The 25875-nt window shown below is 37.0% G+C and overlaps 1 protein-coding gene across 1 annotated transcript in view; it reads right to left on the bottom strand.

Annotated features, from left to right (window-relative positions):
- The window catches only part of BDP1 (B double prime 1, subunit of RNA polymerase III transcription initiation factor IIIB), a 124632-nt gene that overhangs the window by 15509 nt on the left and 83248 nt on the right, over positions 1–25875 (bottom strand). Inside the window, exons 27-37 of the mRNA XM_006900046.1 lie at positions 23195–23582; positions 22666–22788; positions 17621–17657; positions 14241–14336; positions 11869–12094; positions 11258–11418; positions 8110–8260; positions 7720–7900; positions 5389–5452; positions 4879–5065; positions 4158–4362 (exon numbers count right to left, since the gene is read on the bottom strand). Of these exons, the coding sequence (XP_006900108.1) occupies positions 4158–4362; positions 4879–5065; positions 5389–5452; positions 7720–7900; positions 8110–8260; positions 11258–11418; positions 11869–12094; positions 14241–14336; positions 17621–17657; positions 22666–22788; positions 23195–23582 (1819 nt within the window). The remainder of the gene's footprint in view (positions 1–4157; positions 4363–4878; positions 5066–5388; positions 5453–7719; positions 7901–8109; positions 8261–11257; positions 11419–11868; positions 12095–14240; positions 14337–17620; positions 17658–22665; positions 22789–23194; positions 23583–25875) is intronic.

Raw genomic sequence — 25875 nt, 5'->3', positions numbered from 1 at the left:
GACTGGGGTAATCGGGATGGGTGTGTCAGAGGCAATGCGATTGGCACAGGATAGAGCAGGGTTTAGGGCTGTTGTACATAGGGTTGCTATGAGTCGCAAACAACTCGACGGCACATAACAACAACAACAACAAACATAGTCCTTATGTTGTTGAGTAATGAGTTGGAACTGAGCCATAGTTGACTCTACAGGAAGTGTCCAGAGGGAGTGAAATGTGTGGGAGGAAATGGCCATCCTTCTCCTGTGTAGGGTGGCCGGTGGATTCAACTTTGGGTTGGCAGCACAATTCATTACCATCAGGTGACCAGTATCCCAAGAGATCCATATTTGTTCCCATCTCCATGAAAGGTGATCCAATAAAATGTGGAAATTATTGAACAATATCATTAATACTAAAAGAAAATAACTGACATTCAAGCAGAATATGCAACACCCATGTTTATCGCAGCTTTGTTCACAATAGCAAGGAGTCGGAAACAACCTAAGTGCCCATCAACAAACGAATGGATAGAGAAGCTCTGGTATATTCACACCATAGAATACTACGCTGCATTGAAAAACAAAAAACTCATGCAATATTATTCAAAATGGGCGGCCCTGGAGGACATTATGCTGAGTGAAATATCTCAGTCACAAAAAGACAAATACTGTTTGGTGCCACTGTTGTAGAATGAGACTGACATCAAGGTGGGGGTAAGACTGAGAAAAACTAGATAAATTATGTATACTGCATTGAAGCCGATGAGGGAGAGAACAGTTTAAAAGTAATATATTTTAGGGTATTCTATCATAAGAGCTCGGAATGAGGGTCGCAGAGTGGCGTATACTCGGAGTAGGAGTAGAGGGGTGAGGGGGGACTGTATACCAATGAAGGTGTTTTTTCTTTTGCTTTCCAAGGAGAATAGTGAACTGGAGGTGAGGGTGGGGTGGGCGGGGAGAAAAGTACAACAATGAAAGAATAGAAATCCAAAATCTCTGTAGATGTTCATTGAAATTAATTAAAAAAAATATTATAAGTGAGAAAAACATTGCTGAAGATCATCCAAAACCAGCTAGCTAGTACCCTAAGAAAGAACTCCCAGAAGTTCAAGCTGGATTTAGAAGAGGCCATGGAGCCAAGGACATCATTGCTGATTTTAGATGGCCCTTGGCTGAATGCAAAGCATAAGAGAAGAATGTCTTTCTGTATTTTATTGACTATGCAAAGACATTTGACTGCATGGATCATAACAAATTATGGCTAACACTGAGAAGAACGGGAATCCCATTCTTAAGAAACTTAATTGTCTTCATACAAAATCTATACCTAGATGAAGAAGTTGTCGAAACAGAGTAAGGGAACACAGCATAGTTTAAAATCAGGAAGGTCGTGTTCCAGATGTATCATTTCTTCTATAACTATTCAATCTGTACGCTGAACAAATAATTGGTAAAGCTGAACTCTAAGAGGAATTTTTATCAGGATCAGAGGAAGACTCAGCCAGCAACCTGTATTATGTACATGGCACAGGCCTGCTTAGTCAAAGTAAGGCTTGCTGCACAAGATCAAGAACTACAACCTTCAACATGGATTACATTTCAACATCAAGAATACAAAGATCCTCGCCACTGAGCCAAAAGGCAACATCATGAAAGATGGAGAAAGGAATGAAGTTATCAATTATTTCATCTCACTCAGATCAATAATCAATACCCTTGGTATCTGGAGGCAGGAGATCAGGACACATTTAGCATTAGGAAAGTCAGCTGTCAGGGATTTCTCAAAAAATACTGAACAGCAATGATGTCAGTCTGACGACTGAAGTGCACCTGATTCAGGACATGTTTTTTTCTATCACTTGCTACATATCTGGGAGCTGGACAGTGAAGAAGAAAGAAAGAACTGATGCCTTTGAGCGGTGGTGTTGGAGAAGATGGACTATTCCATGTACTGCCAAAAGAACAGTCTTGGGGAAAAATGCAGCCAGAATGTTCCTTGGAGGCAAAGATGGCGAAGTGTCATCTCATACTTTAGACATGCTGCGAGGAGAGACTATTCCTTGGAAATGTGGAGGGCCAGAGAAAGAGATAAACACCTCCAGTGAGAAAGAGCAGTGACTATAGTGATGGACTCCAGCACATCAGAAATTATGGAGATGGCAGACAATGAGACAGGGTTCAATTCTGTTGTTCATAAGGGCATCACGAGTTATACTCAACTTGTCAGATACTAACAACAGTCGATATGGGAGCTCTGCTGTTACAGGCCCTGTCGTGTTAATCCACAGATGGTTCATATGCACTAGAGGCTTCATGGGAGAAAAACGGGCAATCTCCTCCTGTCCAATTTATAGCATCCAAAAATCTGCTAGAAAGCCAGTTATGAGTTGGTTCTGATTTAACAGATAAGTTTGAGGTGTTTTTTAAATATATATATATATATATATATACACACACACACACACATATATATATATATATATATATATATATATATATATATATATATATATATATGTGTGTGTGTGTGTACCTATACAGCTCTTATTGTTATATACCATTAAGTTGGAACCAACACACTGCTGACCTTCCAATGAGTTTAAGAGGCAGTAAATCATACAGGAGGAGACTGGTCCTCTATTTCTGTAGAGAACCTGGTGGATTTGATCTGTCTTCCTTTGGGTTGACAACACAATTCCTTACCACTAAACCATTCTATATGTATGAATCTATGTTTCCATCTATGTATGTGTGTGTTATATATAGCCTCACATTGGGTTTGTCTCTCTAGATAACCTAGCCTAAGATAATACTGGAAACAAAAACTTGCTATAAAACCTTTAACTTAGTAGTCAGGCTTTCATAGACAGTAGGGATTAAGCTAAAGTAGTCCATGTGTTTTCAAAGGAGTATTTGTACAAAACAGACAGCAAATGAAAAGTCTGAGACATGAAGGGGTATGATATTTAGGAACTGAGAAATGGCCAATGTGGCTAGAAAGTTTAATCAGACTAGCATGGATATGACAGAAGACCGCAAAGGACAAAATCAAATCATTGGTAAGCTTAGAGAAGGCAGGCAAAACTGGTATTATCAGAGTAACTGGGAAACTACTGTTCAGAGACGTGAAGGAATAGGTAAAGAGTGGCACAACTATTTATTAGTATAGCTAAGCACTAAATCTGTATGATTTTTAGTCTTTGCCAGAGAACTAGCAGTGGGCCCATCAATTCTCACCTTGAACTTTTTCAAAGTTTTGTGGTATTAAGGGTTTATTGTTCAAATATCGCTTCCCTAGCCATTAAATAACTTTGCTATGTGGATGGGTTAACCTATCTACAATAAGATGATTAGTCTCATCAATTCACAAGGGGATTGACTAGTCTCACCAATAAACTGAGCGGATCCAGCAGCAGCATTTGAGAACCTCACCACCAGCAAAGCAGCAGCAAGAGAATGCAATGCATCGTTTGGGACCAGATATTTGTAGTAGTCAGACCAGAGCCTATGGGAATAGCAACCACAGCAGCTACAGCAGAGAACTAGAGACCTGATGTGTGACAGAGCAGACTTTGGAACTGCTACCCATAAAACCTGAACTAAGAGCCTTTGTCTGAGTTTGCTGGACAGGTGGTGCAGAAAGAGCCATAACTGGCAGGACTGAGAGCTCCGTAACACTGGTCTAAAGTCACAAGGCTCATGGTTGATACACCTGTGAGTATGTGAGCATGTTTTGGGAGCTGTCCTAACTGAGTGACTGCATTTTGCTACTAATATCATATTTAGCCATTTGACATAGGGTCGCTATGAGTCGCAGGCGACTCGACGGCACATAACAACAACAACAACAATATGGTTCTGTGTGGTTTGTGAGCTATCCCACTGGATTATGGACCCACTAAAGCACTAAGATTGAGTCAAGTGTTGAGATGAGTGGAAAGAGGTGAGAGAGTGTGAATTAACATGTCTGACCTCATGGGAAGTGGTTGTTGATGTTGTTAACAGGGACCGTTCCCCTTTGTGAAGTTGGTAAAGGTCAAATATGGTCATCCTTATGCCATCCTTATTCTTTTTACAACAATCAAAAAGTGGTTTTACCTGGGTTATTTGTTGAAAAATAATGTATTATTTTTATATATTTAAAAGCATCTAAAGAAGAAAACTGATATAAATCTTACCTCAGAGGTATATTTGTGACCATCATCTCCTGAAGTTAAAGAACATTTTTTGGCAGGAGGAACATAGTCACTTTCTTCAAGCCTGCCAAGAACTCTTTTCCTAGATGCAAGATCAAAAGTAGCAGAAGGCTTTTCAGAATCATCTGTTCCAGAATTAGATAAATAAGCAACATCTGGACAAACTGAAGTTACAGGAAATCTCATACTGCAAAGAAAATACATATTAAATCAGTGAATTAGAAGTTACTGAGAGGTTAAAGCCTCATTTTAATAGAAAAAGACAAACTCAAAAGTAGCATCTACCTGGTCAAGGCTATATTTCTAAAAGAACAAATTTTAAAATTTAAAAAAATACATAAAAATGTTAACCTCAGTACTATTTTTCAAGATTGTTGTGAATGTGTTTTTATACAGAGTTTAAAATAAATACAGAATTATATATTAAATGATTCTAAAATACTTTAGATATGAAACAGGTATTATAAAACAGGTGTCATATAAAAGTACTATGTTATTTATATATTTAAATGGCTTCTTTATGACATACTAAAGAAGCACCTTATGTTTGTTCTTTAAATTATCGCAAAATTAATAAATATAGATATTTTAATTAAACTAAAGAGATCTAATTGAACCATAAATAATGTTGCTGCACAGTTTGCTCAATAAATATGTAAAGCACGTTTATTCTCAGGAAAAAATACTTTAGCTCATTAATTACCTCAGGTCACCCTTTTCTTCTGTATTCACTGATTTAACCAATATGGGCGCTGGCAATAAAGGGTTCGGCAATAACTCTGCAGTGTTATTAGTAAACCCTTCTACTTCACTAGTTGGGATTTCCACCAGAGTTAAGATGAATGTTTGCTCATCCTCTCCATCTTGATGTATGTTAGGAAACAGATTCACTATTGAAATTTAAAAGGCAGCAATAAAAAAACTGAATCACAAGACAGAAAAAAATAATTATTTCATTTCTAATAGATACTCTTATGACAACTTATCACCAAGACTTAAAAAAATTACATACACATCTACAGCCCCCAAAGAATTAAGAATAAAGAAAACAATGTAAAGGTGACAGAATTCTGAGTAAAAAAAGTTGATATGAAATGTAATTTAAGTTGGTTCTGTATTTTAAAAAATATATTAAATGTATCTCTATAGTTACGTGGGAGTTAAAATCATACTATTAGGTCCTATGACATTTCAGTAAACCAAGTTATCATACCTGCTAGGTCTTGAGGACTGAATATACTCTCCTGCTGGACTTCTGGAATACTATTTGGTATACACTGTCATGAAAAAGTAAAAGGAAAAAGTGAGATTGATCAAATCTTAATTTTGTCATCCCACAACTCATCTGGTCTTCTTTTGCTGTTAGCATTCAATGCATCAAATCTTATCTTGAAATTGATTTTACTTCAAGTGCAATAAACTCAATGCCATATTTTAGCTCGTGTAGACTTGTTTCCATTTTATTCAGCTTCAAATGGAATCTGCATATTGTCTGTTCCAGCATCGGCCTCTGATCTTTGTTCTGATTACAGGTGTTGCACTTCTCTAGCATCTCTTGCTACTCACTGAAATAAACATACTGCTGTCAAGTTGGTTCCAACTTAGTGACCCTCCACTGGGCTTCTGAGACTGTACTTGAAATGCCATGAGACTGCCCATTACTTCCCCAAGAAGTCGTTGGTGAACTGGAACCACCAGAGAAGAACTGCAACCTTTGGTTAGCAGTGTCCCTCACAGCAACCCTATGAACACCAGATCTGAACTGTGCCATATTCTGCACCATCCTCACATGTTCTGTCACGCCTGATCCCGTTGTTACAGTCACTGTCAATCACTCCTGTTAAGGTTCTTCTCTCTCTGCTCCCATTATTCCAGGATGACGTCATTTTCCAAAGACTGGCCCCTCACCGACCACATGCCAAAGTCCATGAAAGTTTCACCATCCTTGCCTCTAAGGAGCACTTTTTCTAAGACAGACTTGCGTGTCCTTTAGGCAGTCTATGGAATGGATATTCAGTATTCTCCTCCATGTCTACTCATTTTTCTTTATTTTTAAATCATTATTAAGTATCTGCAGTGAATTAAAGAAAATTTATCATAGTATTTCTGGCCTCATTTTTGTCACTAAAGCTTTATTTTCCAAGTACCAGTCTTTTGTTTTCACCTTTTGCAGTCCAGTTACCAATTATTATTAATGCATTTTGGTTGCATGTTGATCAATTTCACACTGCAGAATCAGCAGAAATCCTTAATTTATCTTTAGGTTTAGTGGTTGGTACATAGATTTGAATGATAGTGAAATTAACAAGCCTTCCAGGTTTGTATTTGGGTAGTATCCTAACATTCACAGCACTGTCCTTCAGGACAAATCTTGAAATATTCTTTTTCATAATGATGTCACATCATTTCTCCTGAATCTATCTATTTTTCTTTTTTCTGGAAGAAAAATTTGTATTTAGAATTAGCCAGCTGGACTCAGTTTAGATGATCCCAATTTTGTTGGCAACACCCAAAGCATCATAGTCAGGAGCAAGTCGAACATAGGCCTTCTTCTCTCCATCAAGCCTAATCAGAGTGGTGACCTTAGCCACATTAATGTCATAGACCTTCTTTTCAGCTTGTTTAATTTGGTACTTGTTGGCTTTGACATCCACAATGAACACAAGTATGTTGTTATCTTCTATCTTCTTCATGGCTGACTTGATGATGGCATAGTGGTCAAGCTTGTTTCTTCTTGGGGTGCTCTTCCAGGGTTATTTGGACTGCCTTCTGAGTCTCATCGTCTTAGGTAGGTGACGTGAGGATCTTTTTTTTTGGCTGTGGATGCCCTTCAGGACTGTCTTCTTGGCCTTTAATGCCTTTGGTTTGGCTTCAGTTTTGGGAGGGACAGGGGCTTCCATCTTCGCTTTCAGAGCTATCTTCATAGAAATGGCCTGAATCTGTTATTCTTGGCATAGAATATCGTACACGTACCTGATTCAAAATGGTCAATACTGTTTCAGCCCATGAACTCCTAGGAAGTTGATCTTTATGCTTTCTATTAAATTTTGGGAGCTTTGCATTTTCGTACATTCATCCCTTGTATGTTTCACATTTCAATTATTAAAAGATGTCTGCAGTTGTTTCTCTGCACTTTGAATCTTGCCATATCAGCAAATGATGAAATTGGATGAAAGCTTTCTCCATTCATGTCATTTCGACAGACTGCACATTAAAGAGGCAGTTCTTTTGCAGTTGCATTCTGAGTGCCTTCCATCCTGGGGGCTTATCTTCTGGCCCTGTATCAAACAATGTTCGGCTGCTATTTATAAGGATGAGGAGAAGTATTTAAAAATAAATGCAAGGGAATATTTTTGCAAATGGAATACTCCTATATCGAGTGTAGTGTTGACGATGCTGGTGGCAATACAACCAAAAATGCTTATTAAAACATGCAGACTTCTATTCTACATTAAAAAGACATCATGTACCTTCTACCTTAGTTTTCTTATATGGAGGGGGAAAACTTCTTAGGCACATTTTGTCATATTTTACATTCTTTTACCTCTGGTTCATGAATTGTAAGTACACTGTTTCCACTGCAATGTTCTCTCAGGGGCTCGTTAACAGAATTCTCTCCGAGATTCCTATCCAGACCAAGAGGGTGAATTTCTGTTTCTGAAGAAACTGTTGAAGCAACTGATAATTTCTGAACCTCTTGAGACCCCTCTTCCTGGGCTTCATTTCTGAAAGAGAGTTTTAGTATACAGTTGAAATTAGGTATACAAAAAAAAACCACAGGGCTTTTCAAAGTTAGGCATCTCAAAGACTATTTAATACAACGGTCTTCAAACTATTAAAATATAGCTACTGCAGCAGAAATCTCTTTGCAATAAAATTCTTTAGTTATGATTATAATAAAAACAAAATATAAACAATCTATAGAATCTCTCACCTTTTAGTCAGGTTTGCTTCTTGTGAAATACTGGTTCCTTCAATACCATATGCACATGTTAATTTGCTCTGTTCTTTATTCTCCATTGTTATAATTGATCCAAGACTATTATCATCCAATTCTGTTCCCTGGACAGTACTTTTCTCAGTTTCTTAAAAAAACAAAACCCACATTTGAATATTATGTTAGGTAAAGAAAGTCAGCCACAAAAAGTTTACTATAAAATTCCATTTCCAGGAAATATCTTTGATAAGTGTAAAGGGAACAAAATTTACTAGTAGTGATCAAAAATGGAAGTCAGAGACGGAGAAGGACATATTGAGCTTCTGTTAGGGGTCATGGGGAAAATGAATTACTAATACCTATCACTAAATGATGTGAATTCTTTAACAAATGTTACATATCTGAAAACTTATATTATGATAAATATTGATATGGCAAACCATTTGCCACCTGTATCTCCATCATTTATAAACAAACCAAAAAAACCCCAACAACAACAAAAAAAAAAACCACCCTGGTGTTTTTTTCCAAACTGAAAAAAAAACCCACATTTAAGATATAGTTCAAAACAGTAAAACTAAAATTTCCATTTAATAAAAACATTCTCTCTTAAGAACTAGTGACTTTACCGAATTTTTTTAATGGAAAAGCAAGTTTATGTACATAGCAGAAGAATGGTCTTGGAGAGGGTAATTTTTAAATGGCAAAACAGACGATCAAGGAACCTGGTACAATGCACATATCACTTCTGTCTGTCACTGTATGTGCAATCTCACTTTATGGTAATGGCATTACAATATGCATACATGAGCAGTTTAAAGGAAAGTGCACTGAGGTTTGGTTAGCTCCACCTTAAAGGGAGTCTGGGAGAAATACTAGGAGGAGGCAAGCATGGTGCAGTAATAACGCCAGAGAATGGAAGGAAAATTAAGATGAACCTGCACTCTCACAGAATGTCTACGTCCTGCTCAAACAGTGATAAGAATTAACTCTAGTCAATGGAAGGAGCTCTGGTGGCTCAGAGGTAAGGAGCTGTGCTGCAAACGCAAAGGCACACTGTCCAAATCCACTAGGTATCCCTCAGGAAAAAGATGGACAATCTCCTTCCATGTGATTTACAGCCTCTGAAAACCCTCTGGAGGGTCAGCTATAACACAGCTCTGACCTGACAGAATATAAGAGCATTCAATGGGGGGGGAAAAGAGTCTCTTCCACAAATGATACTGAGAAAAAGCTATTTCCATACATAGAAAAACAATTGAACAGATGAATAATTCAGGAAAAATCATCACAAAAAATAAACAAAATGCAAAATTTACCTATAATGGAATATAATTAAGTCATTATGAACAAATAAAGTCCTGATATATGCTACAGCACGGAGGAATCTGGAAACATTACACTGAGTGTATTTAGTCAGACACAAAAGGCCACATATTGTACGATCTCATCTATAAGAAGTATCTAGACAATGATAATCTAGCTTTGAGGTGGTATCTGCACAAAATATCAAGATGAAGTATCAAAGCCAATGCGGCTACCAGGGATGTCTGGGAGTGCATTATGGGACGTTATCACTTAAGGGGCATGGACTTCCTGTTAGGTGCAAAAAAAAAAAGTCTGGAAATGGATAATGGTGATGGCGTCACGTAACTGTAAAAATAATGGCACTGAACTGTACACATAAGTGTGATAATAACAAAAGTGTTATATACTCATAGATATCTTAACACAATAAATTTTAGTATGTTGTTGTTGATTGCCATCGAGTTGAGCAAGACTCAATTAACAAACTGCACATGTACAATATACCATAGAAAGTGCAGTTTGAAGGCAAATCCAAAAAAATCAGAAACCTAAATTCTAAAATCATGAAAATGAGGACACTAATTTTAGGTATACAGGGTTTTATTGTGTTTTGTTTTGTTGTACTTTGCACATACTGTGTTTTTTGTTTTTGTTTTCAGATACAGTGTTTTTACAAACTGAGGTGCCTGGCATTGAATGTAATTTGGTAATTAAAAATATACTAATATAAGCTGTTAAGACAAATGAATCTTGACATTATGCTAAGTGAAAGAAGGTAATTCTAAAAGGCCACATAGTATATAATTCCATTTATATGAAATATCCAAAAACAGGCAGAACTATAGAAAGAGAAAGTGAATTAGGGTTGAGGAATAACTGGAGAGCGACTAATAATAAAATAGTATCTTTCTGAGATGATAAAAGGTTCTACAGTTGACTGTGGTGATGATTATATAACTCAATGTACATGACTATACATGAGAGTGAATTACACTTTTACCAGATGAACTTTAACATAAAGTTGTTATTTAAAAAGTTCTAGATAGTACGTATGATATACTATGCACATATTTAGTTCTTTCTGAAGGGTTTATGTACATGCATGTATGTGTATACAGTTTATACATATAGATGATTGTATAAAAACATTTCTAGAAGTATAAGAGAACTTAATAGCAGTTTACCACAAGAAGTGGAATTATCAGGCAGTGAACCAAGCAAAAAGGGAGCTTGTTCATTTTATGACTGTCAGGAGCTTCCTGAGTTTTGCCACATGCATTACATTTCTAAGAGACATTGGTTTGAACTTTGGTGGACTAGTAGTAAGAATCCAAAAGGCATGCAGTATGAATCTACCAGTTGATCCAAAGGAAAAGGATAGGTTATCTCCTCCTATGAGATTTACTGCCTTCGACTAGAGGGTCTTGCTTCTGACTCAATAGTACTCAACAAGAAGTAAATATAGCAACTGAAATTAATTACTTAAATGAGTTGGTGATTTGGTCAAATATGAGCATTTATTTAATAGTTCATTCTACTTTTCTATATATTTCTATATATTTGCACATTTTTTGTACTATGTTAGTTTTTGGGTATTTTTTTCTTGTTGTGCACCACTGAATTAGATCTGACTGGCAGAGGAGGAGATTGCTCCTCTTTCTCCACTGGAGCATCTGGTGGATTCAAACCCAGTGCCTTCAGGATTTCAGCACAACTTCTTGCCTCTAGGCCACGAGAGCTCCTTGTACTATGTTAGTTTAATGACTGAATATTTTATTTGAAATGCTTATATAATTTCATGTGTCAAAGCAACTCTGTAAAGGAAAAATATATTTACCATTCTGAATTTCTACTTTCCCCCCTTCAATTATAGTCAAACTGGGAACTTCTTGACGAGCAACAGGCCTTCTGGTCCCTAAAATCCTCTTCAGATTTGGCTTAGGCTTGGGAAATCTATTTCTTATTTTCAAGTTACTGGTCACTTTAGAGACTGTTTCCCTAAAAGAGACATAAGAAGGCAAAGAAATTTATTCACCATGTAAAAGTCTTTTTCAAGTAGTGATATAGTTAATGTCTAGCACTGAGAAATTTATTATTAATTTAAAATAAAAATTAACTCATTTTTGTAATGCTACAATCACAGAGTAAATAATTTTAGAAAAGATCTTGGGCAGGAGAGAAAATCTGGGCCTAAACTGTAAATCACAGATTACATTTACATCAAATTATTTCATGAAGGCTTCAAAGACCAACACTCTAATATCACATTAGCTAGAATCAGCCAACCTATTTTAAAGGGTGAGAAAGCACAACTATCTACTTTATATTTACACAAGCATTATTCAATGGCACCAAATAAACCGGGGACTGGAAATATTATTAGTTGAATATAACTGATTTATTTCTCAGGAAAGTGCTAAAGAATAGATTTAAAAATGCAAACTAAACCTGGCTGGTGCAGTATCTTCCTTTACATTTTCCATTGAACCAATTTCGTCTCTAGCACTTTGTTCTTGCAATTCAGTCTTGTTTTCTTCGAACAATGCAGGAGATACACTAACAACAGGTAAAGAAAGCTCTTGACATTCATGAACAATGCTGTGACTAACATTAATTGGGCTAGAAGGAACATGGCTATGGTCCTTTGCATCGAGAAGAGGAAGTACATCTATTTCTGTTGCAAAAAAGAAAAAAATCAAAATTAACCAAATATAAAACATATATCCAACTAATTGTCTTCTACATTTGGAAATTTTAAAATTCTGTTATTATTTTAAAGTTGCTAAGGACTTCCTTTCACTTGAAGTCACAATCAAAACTCAAAGAAGCAGCTCTCAAGAAATCAAACAATACATGCACTGGGTAAATATGTTGCAAAAGAACATTAAAGCATTCAATGGGAAAGATTCCACTTGGAGGACTGAGGTGCACTTTACCCATGTCATGGTATTTCAATCATCTCCTATTCATAACAAAGCTTAAATAATGAATAAAGAAGATCAAAGGACTAATGCATTTAAAACATGATGTTAGCACAGATTTAATATACTACAGACTGCCTGAAAAAGGAACAAATTTGTCTTTGAAGTTCAACAAGTACAATCCTTATTAGTGAAGATGGTAAGATGTCCTCTCATGCAACGTTGGACATGTTATCAGGAAGGACCAGTCCGTAAAGAAGGACATCATGTTTAGTAAGGTAAAGGATCAGGACAAAAGAGGAAGACCCTCTGAAAGATAAATGAACACTTGCCATTAACAATGGACTCACAAAGAGTAAAAGCTCTGCAGATGCTGCTGGACAAGGGAGAGTGTTGCTCTGTTGAACAAAGCACTACAACGAGTTGGAACTGACTGGCTGACACCAAACAAGGTATTATTTTAGATAAGAAACACCTCATGTTATGCTTCTAAAAAATGAGTTAATGAAAATTGGATGGACCACAATGGTCTGATCCTACTGCTTGCTAATGGGCTCACCATGAACACTAATCTGTGGCAGCTAAAAACATTTTCTTTAAATTCAGTTTTTTGGGCTCCCAATATATATATTTACAATTTCAAGATTTACAATATGCCTTTGACTTGTATGCTTAAAAATTCATACAGGTGAATTTTTTTTTATGTTAAAACAATTTATTACTTTCAATAACTATATATCCTAAGATCGATTTAAAGATTAAACTGTCTTCATTTACAATTTTTTAAGTAGTTTATGTTTAAGAGGTTTGTGACATGGGCCACTGTAATACTCTGTAGTAAGCAACAATACAATGAGGAGAGCTGTAGAGGAAATACAAATTAATCTCTGACTGAAAAACACCTTTATGTGTGATACATGCATAAAAATGTTAAAATGCAAGACACTTAACTAATACAGTACAAATTAAGTTAATCTATAAACTCAGAGCATAAAAAAAAAAGAATATTCTGGGTTAAAATACAATAAAAATCTAGGTTGAATTCTATCTTTTGTCTTGTTCTAAACTACTCTTAACAGTTTAAACTGTTTCCCTAACCCCAGAGAACATTATGCTGGACACAAAAGGACAAATACTGCATAGTACCACTGTTGTAAAATGGGACTGACATCGGGGTTGAGGGCAGACTGAGAAAGATGGGATAAATTATGTATACTGCATTGAAACAGATGAGGGAGAGAACTGCTTAAAAGGGATATATGATTAGGTCTTATTGTCATGACAGGAATCCAGAACGAAAGCTGCATAGTGGAGTTGACTTGGGGGGAGGGATTGTATAACAATGAAAGAATTTTTCTTTTCTTGAAGAGAGAATTGGGGGGGCGGGTGGACAGGGAGAAAAATGCAACAATGAATGAATGGAAAGCCAAAATCTCTGTAAATTTTCATTAAAATTAATAATAATTTTTTAAAAAAATTTTCCACTAAATGATTAACTCACTGCCATTTCTCACTGCATTTGATTGTTATTTAACTGAGGACCCTCCAAAGCTCAGCCCTTTGCTACAGACACCTGTATAAAGTAATCGGTGATGAGAAAGCTCATTTACTCAATGGTATTAATGATGATAAAGTTAGAGGAATCACCAGAAGAACTATTCTGTGAATACAAACTATTCTTAACCAACCAAGTTCATACACTATTTCAAGACAGTTGTCAGTAAATCTCTCAAAGTCCACTAAATGAATGAATGGGTCAATGCACACACATTACCATTCCTGAAAAAAATAAAATTATGCCAATTTTAAATGTAAAGGGTAGGTAGGGTATTCACTTATTATTTAAACGTAGATCTATTTTTTTAAAGTTTTCTTTTAAGTTTTAGCTTTCGTTCTTACCACCACTCGGGGGTTCAGTACTGATCTCAGACTGTAACACCAGATCTCCCATTGTCAGTAAAGCTATGGCAGCTTCAGTGCTTCCATCACTGGCACCTTGTGAGAAAAAGAAATTTGTCTTAAAACTCAAGGATTTATCTGGAAATTTAAATGTGCATTCTTAAAAATTAAATACTTTTCCAGTCATATGTTTTTCATCTAGTAACATGGTTAAGTATCCCCCAGTAGCTACTCTTTACTACGGTAATGTTTTTTCAGATGATACATGTACAGAGTAATCCTGAATTATTGGCTAGTCATTAATACCTAAACCCCTCACTCAAGAATCTAAATTTCCCTCTCTCTAAAGATATTCAATTCAACAGTTAATCTTCTTCTTCAACCACTCAGCATTTGATTCCTTTAATAAGGAGTTCCACTGTCAACTCAAGGACAGTTTAAATCCATCAGCTGCTCCATAGGAGAAAGATGGGCAATCTCCTCCTTTGCAATACTGTAGCTGTTGTTAGATGCCATTCAGTTGAATATGACTCACAGAGACCCGATAAACAACAGATCTAAACCCTGTCCTATGCTGTGCCATCCTCATCATCACTGACACACTTGAGTCCATTTCTGCAGTCACAACATGACTCTTCAGTCACTTGCTGGCAGTCTTGTTCTCCTTTTCTAACCCTCTACCTTTCCAAGCATGATGTCCTTTTCCAAGGAGCAGCCTCTGCTAGCAACATACTCCCTGAGTATGTGAGACAAAGCTTTGAATTCATTGTCTCCAAGGAGCATTCTGGCAGCAAAGAACAAAAAGTCCAGATCTGTTTGCTCTTTTCTCAGTCCATGGAGCATTCAGTACTTGACCACAACTCAAATGCATCCATTCTTTATCATTTTTATTCATTTACCAGATCTAAGATGTAGATTGGAAAAATCATGGCCTGAATCAAGTTTATCTTAATATTCAAACTAACATCATTGCTCCTTAGTACTTTGGAGAGGTTCCTCACAACAGACTTGTCCAGTGCAATACATCTCCTGATCTTCTGACTGCTGGTACCAATAGTGTTGATTTATTGATCCAAATAATATGAAATATCTAACAATTTCAACCTTCTCTCTATCTACCAGGATGATGTTTATGGGTCCAGCGGTGAAGATTTTGTCTTCCTGATGTTGAGATGCAATCCATATTGAAGCAAGCATTTCAAGTCCTGCTCATTTTCAGGGAGCAAGGTTGTGTCATCTGCATAACGCAGGTTGTTAAGCCTTCCTCCAATCCTGATGCAACATTGTTCTTCATAGAGTTTAGCTTCTCAGATTATTTGCTCAGCACAGAGACTGAACAGGTAAAGAGAAAAGATATAACTATGATGTACACTTCCCTGATTTTAAAACATACCATGTTCCCTTGTTCTGTTCAAATAGCAGCTTCTTGGTCTAGACACAGATTGTGTATGAGCACAAGTAAGTGTTCTCAGATTCCCATTCTTCTCAATGTTAGTCATAGTATATTATGATCCACACACTCATATGTCTTTGTATAGTAATAGAACATAAACAGATAGAATATAAATCTGGTATTCTCTGCTTTCCAGCCAGGATCCATCTGACATTAACAATGATATTTCTGGTGTGAAACCTCTTTTAAAACTATGTTGGGAATCCCATCTAGCTTGACTCCGTTGGTGGACTCAAATTGCCAGTGAGGAACAGCCTTTGTGTTAGCAGCACAGTTCCCTGAGACTGAAACTGTCAACAACTTCACCTTACTTGGAACCACAATCAACACCCTTTCCACCAGCAGTCAGGAAATCAGATGTGCTGCACTAAGAAAGTCTGCAGTCACGGCTTTCTCAGTGTAAGGACTAAGGTGTGTCTGATTCAGGCCATAGTTTCTCTGACTACTTGCTATGCATGTGAGAGCTGGATATGAGTAAGGATGACAGAAGAATTGATGCCTTTGAACGACAATGCTGAAGAAGAGTACTGAACAGCCCATGGACTGGTAAAAGAACAAATAAGTATGTCTTGGAGAAACTGCAACCAGAGTGCTCCTTACAGGTAAAGATGATATAGCTCTGCCTCATATACTTTGGGCATGTTGCCATAAGAGGATATTCCTCAGAGAGGGACATCATGTTTGAAAAGGCAGAGTGTCCTCAAAGGGCAAGAAGACCCTTAACCAGGTGAACTGACACAGTGTCTGCTGTAATGGATTCTAGTGTGTCAGGAAGTATGAGGATGACAAAGGATAAGAGAGGGTTCAGATCTGTTGTTCACAGGGTCACTATGGGTTGTACTTGACTTGAAGGCACCTAGTAATAACTGTTGTTATTGACTGCCTTCGTGTCAAGCACGACTCATAGTGACCCTATGAAGAAAAGGCTTGAAGCCCCTCTACAACTATCAACATTTATCAAAGTTCATAAGAGTTTCTGGAGGCATGTTACTTAGGAAGTGGGTGCCACTCCTGCTTCCAAAACTAGAGCTCCCTTAATAACGTAATGGTGGTGTTTCCTGTTAAGTCAGAACTGACTCATAGCTGATCCTCCAGTGGGTTTTGAGAGGCAATATATAGAGCATGGTTTAGAAGAGGCCATGAGTTGGTTCCAAATGGTGAGGAGTTGAACTGCTAACCCAATGGCAGGTGTTTTAAATCCAACAGGTGTCTGCAAGAGGATGGGCAATACCCTCTTATACAAATTACTACCTCTGAAAAATCACTGTAGGGTAAGCTATGAGTTGATTCTGACTCGACAGTAAACAACAGATGACAGGAAGTGTCTGAGTTCTGACTGCTATTATATCATTGTCCTAATGTTAATCATAGGGATGAGTTACAATTGGGAACACCTACTGTCAAGGACCTCTCCAAAGTGCTAATGAGCAATGAAATAAGTCTAGAGACTAAGGTGAGCCTGACCCAAGCCATGGTCTTCTCAAATGCTTGCTATGCATAGAGGTGGACAATGGCTAAAGATGACAAAAGAATCATCAATGCCTTTGAGATGTGGTTTGGGAGAAAAGGCATGGACCACCAAGAAAACAAGTAAGTCTGTCTTGGAGAGGGTGAAACTAACTTTCTTCATGGAGGCTAGGATTCTGAAGCTCCATCTCACATACTTTGGGCATGTGGCCAGGAGAGGAGTCTTTGGAGAAGACATCGTGCTTGGAAGGGTGGATAGGAGAGTAAGACTTTGGATGAGATGGATTGACACAGTGACTCTGACAGAGTGGTCAGATGTGTCTGATACAAGACTGGCTCAGAACAGGACAAGGTTTAGAGCCACTGTTCATAGAGTCACTACAAGTTGTAGTCAATGGATGGCACATGACAATAACAGTCTTATTCAAAGAATTTAAATAGTTCCTTTGTTAACAGTTACCTGTTTCATCTTGAGTATGTTCACTTGTGGTCACTTCCTAAAAAAGAAAAGGACATGTAACATCTATTTTTCCAAAAATTTGTTCTATGCCTCAAATATTTCTACATTCCACAGGTCTTCCTACACTTTTAATTACAATGTTGATAATTATCTTTTCTTAATGTTTCATTGATCACAAATTCAAATACAAGTAGAAAAAAATTTAAGAGCCAAATTATTTCATTTTATTTGCTATTGTTCCTAAGAATATACAAAGTAAAACACATGCCAATCCAAGCATTTCTACATGTACATTTCAATAGGATTGACTACATTCCTCAAGTAGTGCAAGCATTCTTCCTTTCCTCTTCTGAGTTAATCCCTATTAATAAACTCACTATCCTCTAAGATTCCCATCTTTCAAGTGGTTGCTGACACTTTGATTCCACATAGAGGTGTTTTGGTGGTTTTTTTGGTTTTTTTTTTTTTTTTTGCATTCTAACCTTAGTTTATTCAATACATCCTTCCAGTCTACACAACAAGGTAGAAACACAACAGTACCTAAAACACTATAAAGTTAGAAAACTCTAAACAGAAATGTTATAGCCCTGACCGTACAAGAGCAGATGAGTGGTTGACATGAAGACCTCCACATATATGTTAAAAGGACATATCACTCAAGGTAGACATTCTCCACTAGTTAAACAACATTATATTACTGTTTGGTTTGAAAAATATTTTGGAGAATATTTTTAGTTTACATTTTAAAGACTTTATCTCAAGGTAATAGTTTTAAGATTGACCCAGTTTCTGAAGGAAGTCTGAAGTCCATGAATAGTAGAAATTCTGCTCTGTGTTTTGACACTTCTGATAAGGATTCTTACACAGATAATTGGATCACAATGTGCAATTACAGTGACCAGGCACCATGTAGATCTTTCCATCTCATACAGAGAGCTATTCATGGAGTCAACTATGCACACATTCCATATCACCTTCCAATTTCCTCTGTTGTTTTAGACAAAACTATTTTGCCTTAGATGGCTGCCTGAAAGTTCTTCAGAAGCCAGGTATTACACAATGAACCAAGAGGTGTAGCAGATGCACTAAATATGTTATTAGGCCCATTTAGTGGGATGTTTCATGAAACCATGGCTTTAAACCTCCAAATCAAGGAACCAAACACCATGAGGCTTTTGGCAGTACACTTACATTTGTGAAGACTGCCTTAGCACTTAACTCTATTGGAGTGGAAGGAGAACAGAAAAAAGTGACACTGTTATAAATATGTAATTTGCCAATTCAATTTTTTTAAAAGGGTACAACTTTTTTTACAGCCAATTACCTTCCTTATTTAGTACAAACCTACCCTTAGCAAATTTTTCCAAAATGATTAACCTCCCTTCCTACCCTAGAAATCACAAATAAACTTCCGTTTAAATGCATTTGACTTTTCTTGCCTTTTAGTAAGTCATCTAGTATTGGTTCTTCTGTGAATTCTTTAATTCCGCATAATGGTTCTAGCTCCATTCATACTGTAGCATGTACCAAGACGTCCCTTATACTGGCTCTCTATGGAATGCTTGTACTACATTTTATTTATCCATTCATCTGTGTATGAGTATTTACACTCTTTGGCAATTATGAATAATATTATAATAAACACATGTTACAAGGCTCTGTCTTCAAAGTTTTTAGATACATACCTAGAAATTACTGTGCTATAGAGTACTTTGAATTTTAGATGTTTTCCAAAAACTCTTTTCCAAAATAGCACTATGATTTTGGTATTCCCACTGGCAATGAGTAAGAGCTCTAATTTCTCTATATACTTGTGGGGGTTTTGTTTTTCTTTTTCAATCATATTCTTCCTAGAGGGAAACTATACCTCATGGTAGATTTGACTTGCAATTGTATGGTAATAATAATGCTGAGTATCTTTTCATTTATTTGATACCCACCTGAATATCCTCTTGGGTAAAATATCCATGCCAGTCTTTTACAAATGTAATCATTTCTGCTGTAAAATTATCAAAGTGTTAAAGCATTTTGGCTATTTGAAACTTACTAGAGTGTGGCTTCCAAAATACCCACTTACTTGGTGTGTTCATTTTTCATTTGTCTCTTGATGAACAAGAGTTTTTAATATCTTTAAACACTATTTATGGGTTCCTTGATATTTGTTCTTCTATTATTACATTAGATAATATTATTGTTAAAAGCTAGGCCTGATGCACACCCATGTTCAATATGGCTTATAGCAAAGTAAAGAGCTGGAAACAACCTAAGTGCCCATCAACAAACGAATGGATAGAGAAGCTGTGGTATATTCACACAATGGAATACTATGCAGCATTGAAAAACAAGGAAGTCATGAAATATTATGCAAAATGGATGATCCTGGAGGACATTATACTGAGTGAACTATCTCAGTCACAAAAGGACAAATACTGCATAGGGCCACTGTTGTAAAACGGGACTGACATCAGGGTTGAGGGAAGACAGAAAAAGAGGGGAAGGAATGATGTACATTGCATTGAAACAGATGAGGGAAAGAACTGTTTAAAAGGGATACATGAATGGGTATCCTTGTCATTACCAAAGTCCAGAGTGAAGACTGCGTAGTGGAGTGGACTTGGGGGGGGAGGGATTGCATAACAATGAGTTTTTCTTTCTTTTCAAGGAGAAGAGTGAATTGGGGGGAGGAGGTGGGTAGGGAGAAAAGTGCAACAATGAATGACTGAAAACCCTAAGTTTCTGTAAACTTTCATTAAATTTATTTTTAAAAAGGGGGGGAATATTTATGGGGGGGAAGCTAGGTCTGACGGGGGGGGGGGAAAGCTAGGCCTGACAGTGCTGCTCCTGTACTTTCTTCTAAGTGTTTCATGGTTTTAGTTTGCCCATTTACGTCTTTTATCTATTCTAAACTTTTACATGTGGTGGTATCTTGTGCCTCTATATTGTGCCAGTCACAAAAAGACTCCATTTGGTATGATTCCATTCATATGCAAGTCCAGAATGCCTGTTGTTGTTCCTATTATGTAACATTAAGTTGGAAACCAACTCATAGTTGACCCTCCAGTGAGTGTTCAGAGGCAGTAAACAGCATGGGAGACTACCCATTTTCGTATCACAGAGCCGCTGGTGAATTCGAACTGCATGCTTCTGCATTAGCTGTGCAATTCCTTACCACTGAGCCACCAGAGTTCCCTACATGGAGCTGTTGTTTGTTTTGGAGGCTTTTTTGTTGTTTGGTTTTGTTTCTTTCTTTGTTTTTCCTGTACTGTCGAATCAGATTGACTGGCACAGGAGGAGATTGACCCTCCTTTTCCACAGCGAAGCATGTGGTGGATTTGAACCATGGGCCTTTGGGAATGCAGCACAGCTTCCTACCACTAGGCCACCGGAGCTCCCTCCTACATTGGGTGTTGTTAAGTGGACTGCAACTCATAGCAACCGTATGTACAAGAGTTCTGAATTTCGCCCTATTCTAAGCCAATTGCACTGCCTCTGACACACCCACGCCCATTATCCTAGTTACTGTGTCAATGCTTCTCATTAAAGGCCTTCCTTTCCTGCACTGTCCCTCTATTCTTCCAAATACTACGTCCTCCAAGGACTTGTCCCTCCTGGCCAAGTGCCAAAATTATGTGAGCCAGAACTTTAAAATTCTTGACTTCAGGAAGCAACTTGGTTCCACCCTCTCCAGGACAGACCTGTTTGTTCTCTAAACAGCACATGGTATGTTCAACAATCTTCTTCAACACCATAACTCAAAGGCATCGATTCTTTTTCAGTCATCCTTAGTAACCACTGAGCTCTCTGAAGTAATTGCAAAGACCATGGTCAGCATCAGGTGCACCTTAGTCGCTAAACTGACATTATTTCTCTTCAGCACTCTGGAGAAGTTCCAGATTTTCCCAGTGCAATTCATCTTTTAATTTCCTGCCTGTTGAGTGCGGATTGTGGACCTGAGCAAGGTGGAATAGTTAATAATCTCAATCTCTTCTCCATCTATCATGGTGTTGTCAAATGGCCCAAAAATCTTTATTTTCTTGATGCTGAGATGCAATCCATATTGAAGAGTACAGTCCTTGATTTTCTGCAACAAATACTTCTGGTATTCCTCAATTTTGGTAAGGAAGGTTGTGTCACCACATAACACAGGCTGTTAAAGAGTCTTCCTCCTCTGCACTGCAATCCCAGAGGTGCACGGTTCAAATCCACCAGATGCTCTGCTGAAGAAGGAGGAACAATCGCCTCCTGTACCAGTCAGATCCGATTTGACGGTACACACGTAAAAAAAAAAAAAAAAGAGTCTTCCTCCTTCCAAATGAAATGTTTCAAATATGGATTGAAAAGGTATGGAGACAGGATGCATCCCTAATGCACTAGTTTCTTGATTTTGAACCATGCAATGTTTCCCTGCTCTGTTCTGAAGCCATGGACTTAAAGAGCAATAACTAAAGAACAGGCTGTTTCTTTTTGAGACAATGAAAAGGTTCTAAAACTGACTGTGGTAATGATCACATGTATCTAAGAATACACTAAAAACACGTGAATTCTAAAAACAACTGAATTCTACGGGATAAATGAGTAAAGTATGTAACACAGAAAGCATATCAGTAAAGCCATTTTTAAAAATTTTTTAAATTCAAAAGAATTTAGACTAAGATTGTTGAGTATACTGAGACAAGCTCTGAAGCCCTACTACATAGGGAGCTGTGCTGATAACCCAAATATGGGTACTTCAAATCTACAGCTACTCCAAAGGAGAATGATGGGCATTTTCTCTCATGAGATTTGCAGTTTCTAAGAACACACTGGAGGGTCAGCGACAGGGCAGTTCTGACTCAATGGCAGTGAGCTGAGTTGAGATACTACAGAGAAAAAAAGAATCAAAGTTTTCCAAGTCAAAGGCAAAAAACTAGTTTCTAATATACTTACTTGATCTCAATACTTGAGAGAAATAAACTAAGATTGTAAACGTAAATCTCTCAAACCCTTAGTTTTTAGAAAGTTAAAAATAAAAGGCAAAAATATACTAAAGTATAAAAATTACTTACAATTGATAATGCATTCAAATTTTCTTCTTGATTCATCTCCTGAATAATAACATCTGTATTTAAGAGGTGATGTTCAACAGGAGCTATGCATGGAGTATCTGGGACATCCACAGCTATTTCAAGCTATCAAAATGACAAGTTTCATTATTCCATTTTGGCACACTCTAGACTGCAAAACTAAACCTCATTTCCCACATGAATATTTAAGATAAAATGTTAACTTGAAATAATTCACATTAAGAAAATAAAGCACTGCAATTCTTAAACTGATAAAAATACTTAGCAAAATTAAGATAGTAAGAGTTTGGAAGTGTCAGTGATTATTACAATCAATCAGCATATTTTAGTGGTAGGTACTCCACTGAGCCCCAAACAAATCACATTTGCTACAAATTATTCGGAGACTCACTTATTCAAGTTCTAGTACCTAGAGAATTAAGAAATTATCTACCTTAAAAAAAGGGGGGGGTAGGAGAGAAGAAAAAAACAAGGTCAGTGACACAGATTCAAAACAAAGCAAAAATGTTACCTCTTCCATAGTTTCCTCAATCTGTGTAGGAACAGGTTCAGGAGATCGAAGACCGAGGGGTACAAATACTGGAGCTTTGTTTACTTCTTCCGGGGCAAGGTGATAGCTTTCTTCTTCATAATCAGAGTCAAAATCTTCAATATCATCTTCATCTTCTTGCTGGGAAGCCCGAAGAGTCACCAGCACAGATCTGACAGATCTAGGTTCCTTCTTAGAGCTTTTACCTCGATTCCGCCTGGATCCACGCCCTTTGGTGGCACTTGGTTTGCTCTTTCGATGTATTCTCCTTTCACCAAGATCTACTTCACATTCAGAGGCAGAAGAAATAGCTGTTCTTTGATCCAGTGCAATTTTTGAGTAATTGGATTCTTTTAACCGTTTTGGACAGCTGGATGGATTTAAGTAGAACACTATAGTCATTATATGTACAAGGATAATTTTCTAGAAAACCAAACTTTAGAGTGGCATCCAAGTTCAAAATATTAAACTGAAAGTTTTCATTTTTTCAAAATTTATTTTGAGAAGAATTTACTATTATTATTACTTAACATTCTTATTCAGAGTTCCTTCCTAGTTATTGTCTTTCTTTATTGTAAATATTTAATCCTAGGCTGTTTTTCTCTTACTATACATAAGTGGTAAAATGGAAAAAAGACTGGAGGTGCTAAGGATCATTTTATCTATATCCACAATCAACATGCATGGTAGTAGGAATACAGATATCAAAGAGCTGCATTGGAAAAATATGCTGTGAAGGACCTCCCCAAAGTGCAAAAGACCAAATGTAATTAGTGTAAAGACTAAGTGTGTACTTGATCTCAACCATGGTGTTTCAACTGCTTCTTATAAGGAGTTGCCTGGTGGTCTAGTGGCTAGGATTTGGCAATTTCAATTACTTCATAATGAATGTGAATGCTATGAATATTATGAATTCACATAATGTAATCTGAATGCCAGACTGAAGAAACATCTAAAAATAATTAATGGTTCTGAATTGTGGTTCTGATATATACATGAATATGCTATGGACCTATTACTACAACACTATGATCACCATATGCACAAGGATTATTTTTATAGAAATCTAAATTTTTAGAGTAAAATCTCAATTCAGAAGAACAAACAAATCTGTGTTTGAGCAAATTAGGTTAAGAGTTCTTCTTATAAGGAAGGATGGTGAGCCCTTGTGAATAGTCTCAAGAGGGGGCAGCAAAATTAAAGAGCGAAGAAGATGATCTTCAAAGAGATGAAGTGACACAGAATGGGCCTAAACAGTGGAGGCTGTGTTGAGGGCACAAGACTGACAGCATGTCATTCGTTCTTGCTGTAAGTCAGAGCCAGAATCAGGGTCAGTCCACTCAACAGCACCTAACAAGAAATATAAGTAAAAATCAAACACGACTAGAATTAAAATACGAAGGGATAAAGACATTGAGTTAACAGATACAGATTATGGGATAAGAAAATACTGGTTTACTATAATGTAAAATAACTGTTGTGATGCTATTGTTGTGGTTAGGTGACAAAGATCCTATGATAACAGATCTGAGCCATGCCATATCCTGCCCTATCATCACCATCTCTGACATACTTGAATCAACTGTTACACTGCGTCAATCCATTTCACTGAGGGTCTTTCTTGCTTTTCCTGATCCTTTACATTTTCTAATATAATGTCTCCTCTCTCCAAGACTGGGCCCATCCAGATAACTTGTCTAAAATATCCTTGCCTCCAAGGAAAACCCTGGCTGTACTACCTCCAAGAGAGACTGGTTTGTTCTTCTGGCAGTTCACGTGATATTCAATACTCTTCTCAACACCACAATGCAAAGGCATCAATTTTTCTTCTGTCATCCTTATTCATAGTCCAATTTTCAGATACACAGGAAGCAAATGGAAATACCATGGCTTGGATCAGGTGCACCTTATTTTCCAAAAGGAATACTTGCTCTTTAGCATTTTAAAAAGGGCCTTAAAGCAGATTTCCCTAATAAAACATGTCTTCTGATTTCTTGACTACCAAGATGTCAATTACGGATCAAAGTAAAATTAAATCATTGACAAGTTAAGTTTTTCTCCATCATGATGCTGCTGCCTATTGGTCCAATAATAAGGATTTATTTTCTTTCCTTTTTTTAATTTGTTAATTGTTTCTTTACGAAGGGAAACTATTCCTTGGGCCATATAATCATGTTTCACTGCTCAGGAACATAGGTTCATGGAACTCAATCCAAGAAATTCTTTACATTCCAAAATTATTTTGCACTCTGAGAGATACCAGCTACTCTCATCTCCTCAAATTCTTCATAGACTCATAATTTCTACAGAAATTCGTATATTCCTTCTTTTTTGGTTCAGCCATGGCAAACATAGAAAGTTGTAACATACATACACACATATATATGCATGTTGTTATAAAATATATTCATACACATAAATATTTCATGTATGTGTATATAGATGCTCTGTAGGTAGTTATGTGCCTTTGAATCGGGAACAATTCAAAGCTGACCCTCCAGCAAGTTTTCAGAAACAATAAATCACATGGGAGGAAACTACTCATCTTCCTCCACAGAGCAGTAGGTGGATTTGAACCACGTGTCTTTGGGTTGGCAGTGGAACTACCTACCACTAATATATACCACAAACCTCAACATATATATGCACACATACATAAAAAT

The sequence above is a fragment of the Elephantulus edwardii genome, unplaced genomic scaffold (assembly GCF_000299155.1).
Source record: "Elephantulus edwardii isolate Elephantulus edwardi_28Jun2011 unplaced genomic scaffold, EleEdw1.0 scaffold00271, whole genome shotgun sequence".
Taxonomy (NCBI): domain Eukaryota; kingdom Metazoa; phylum Chordata; class Mammalia; order Macroscelidea; family Macroscelididae; genus Elephantulus; species Elephantulus edwardii.
This window is presented reverse-complemented; position numbering and strand designations above follow the sequence as displayed.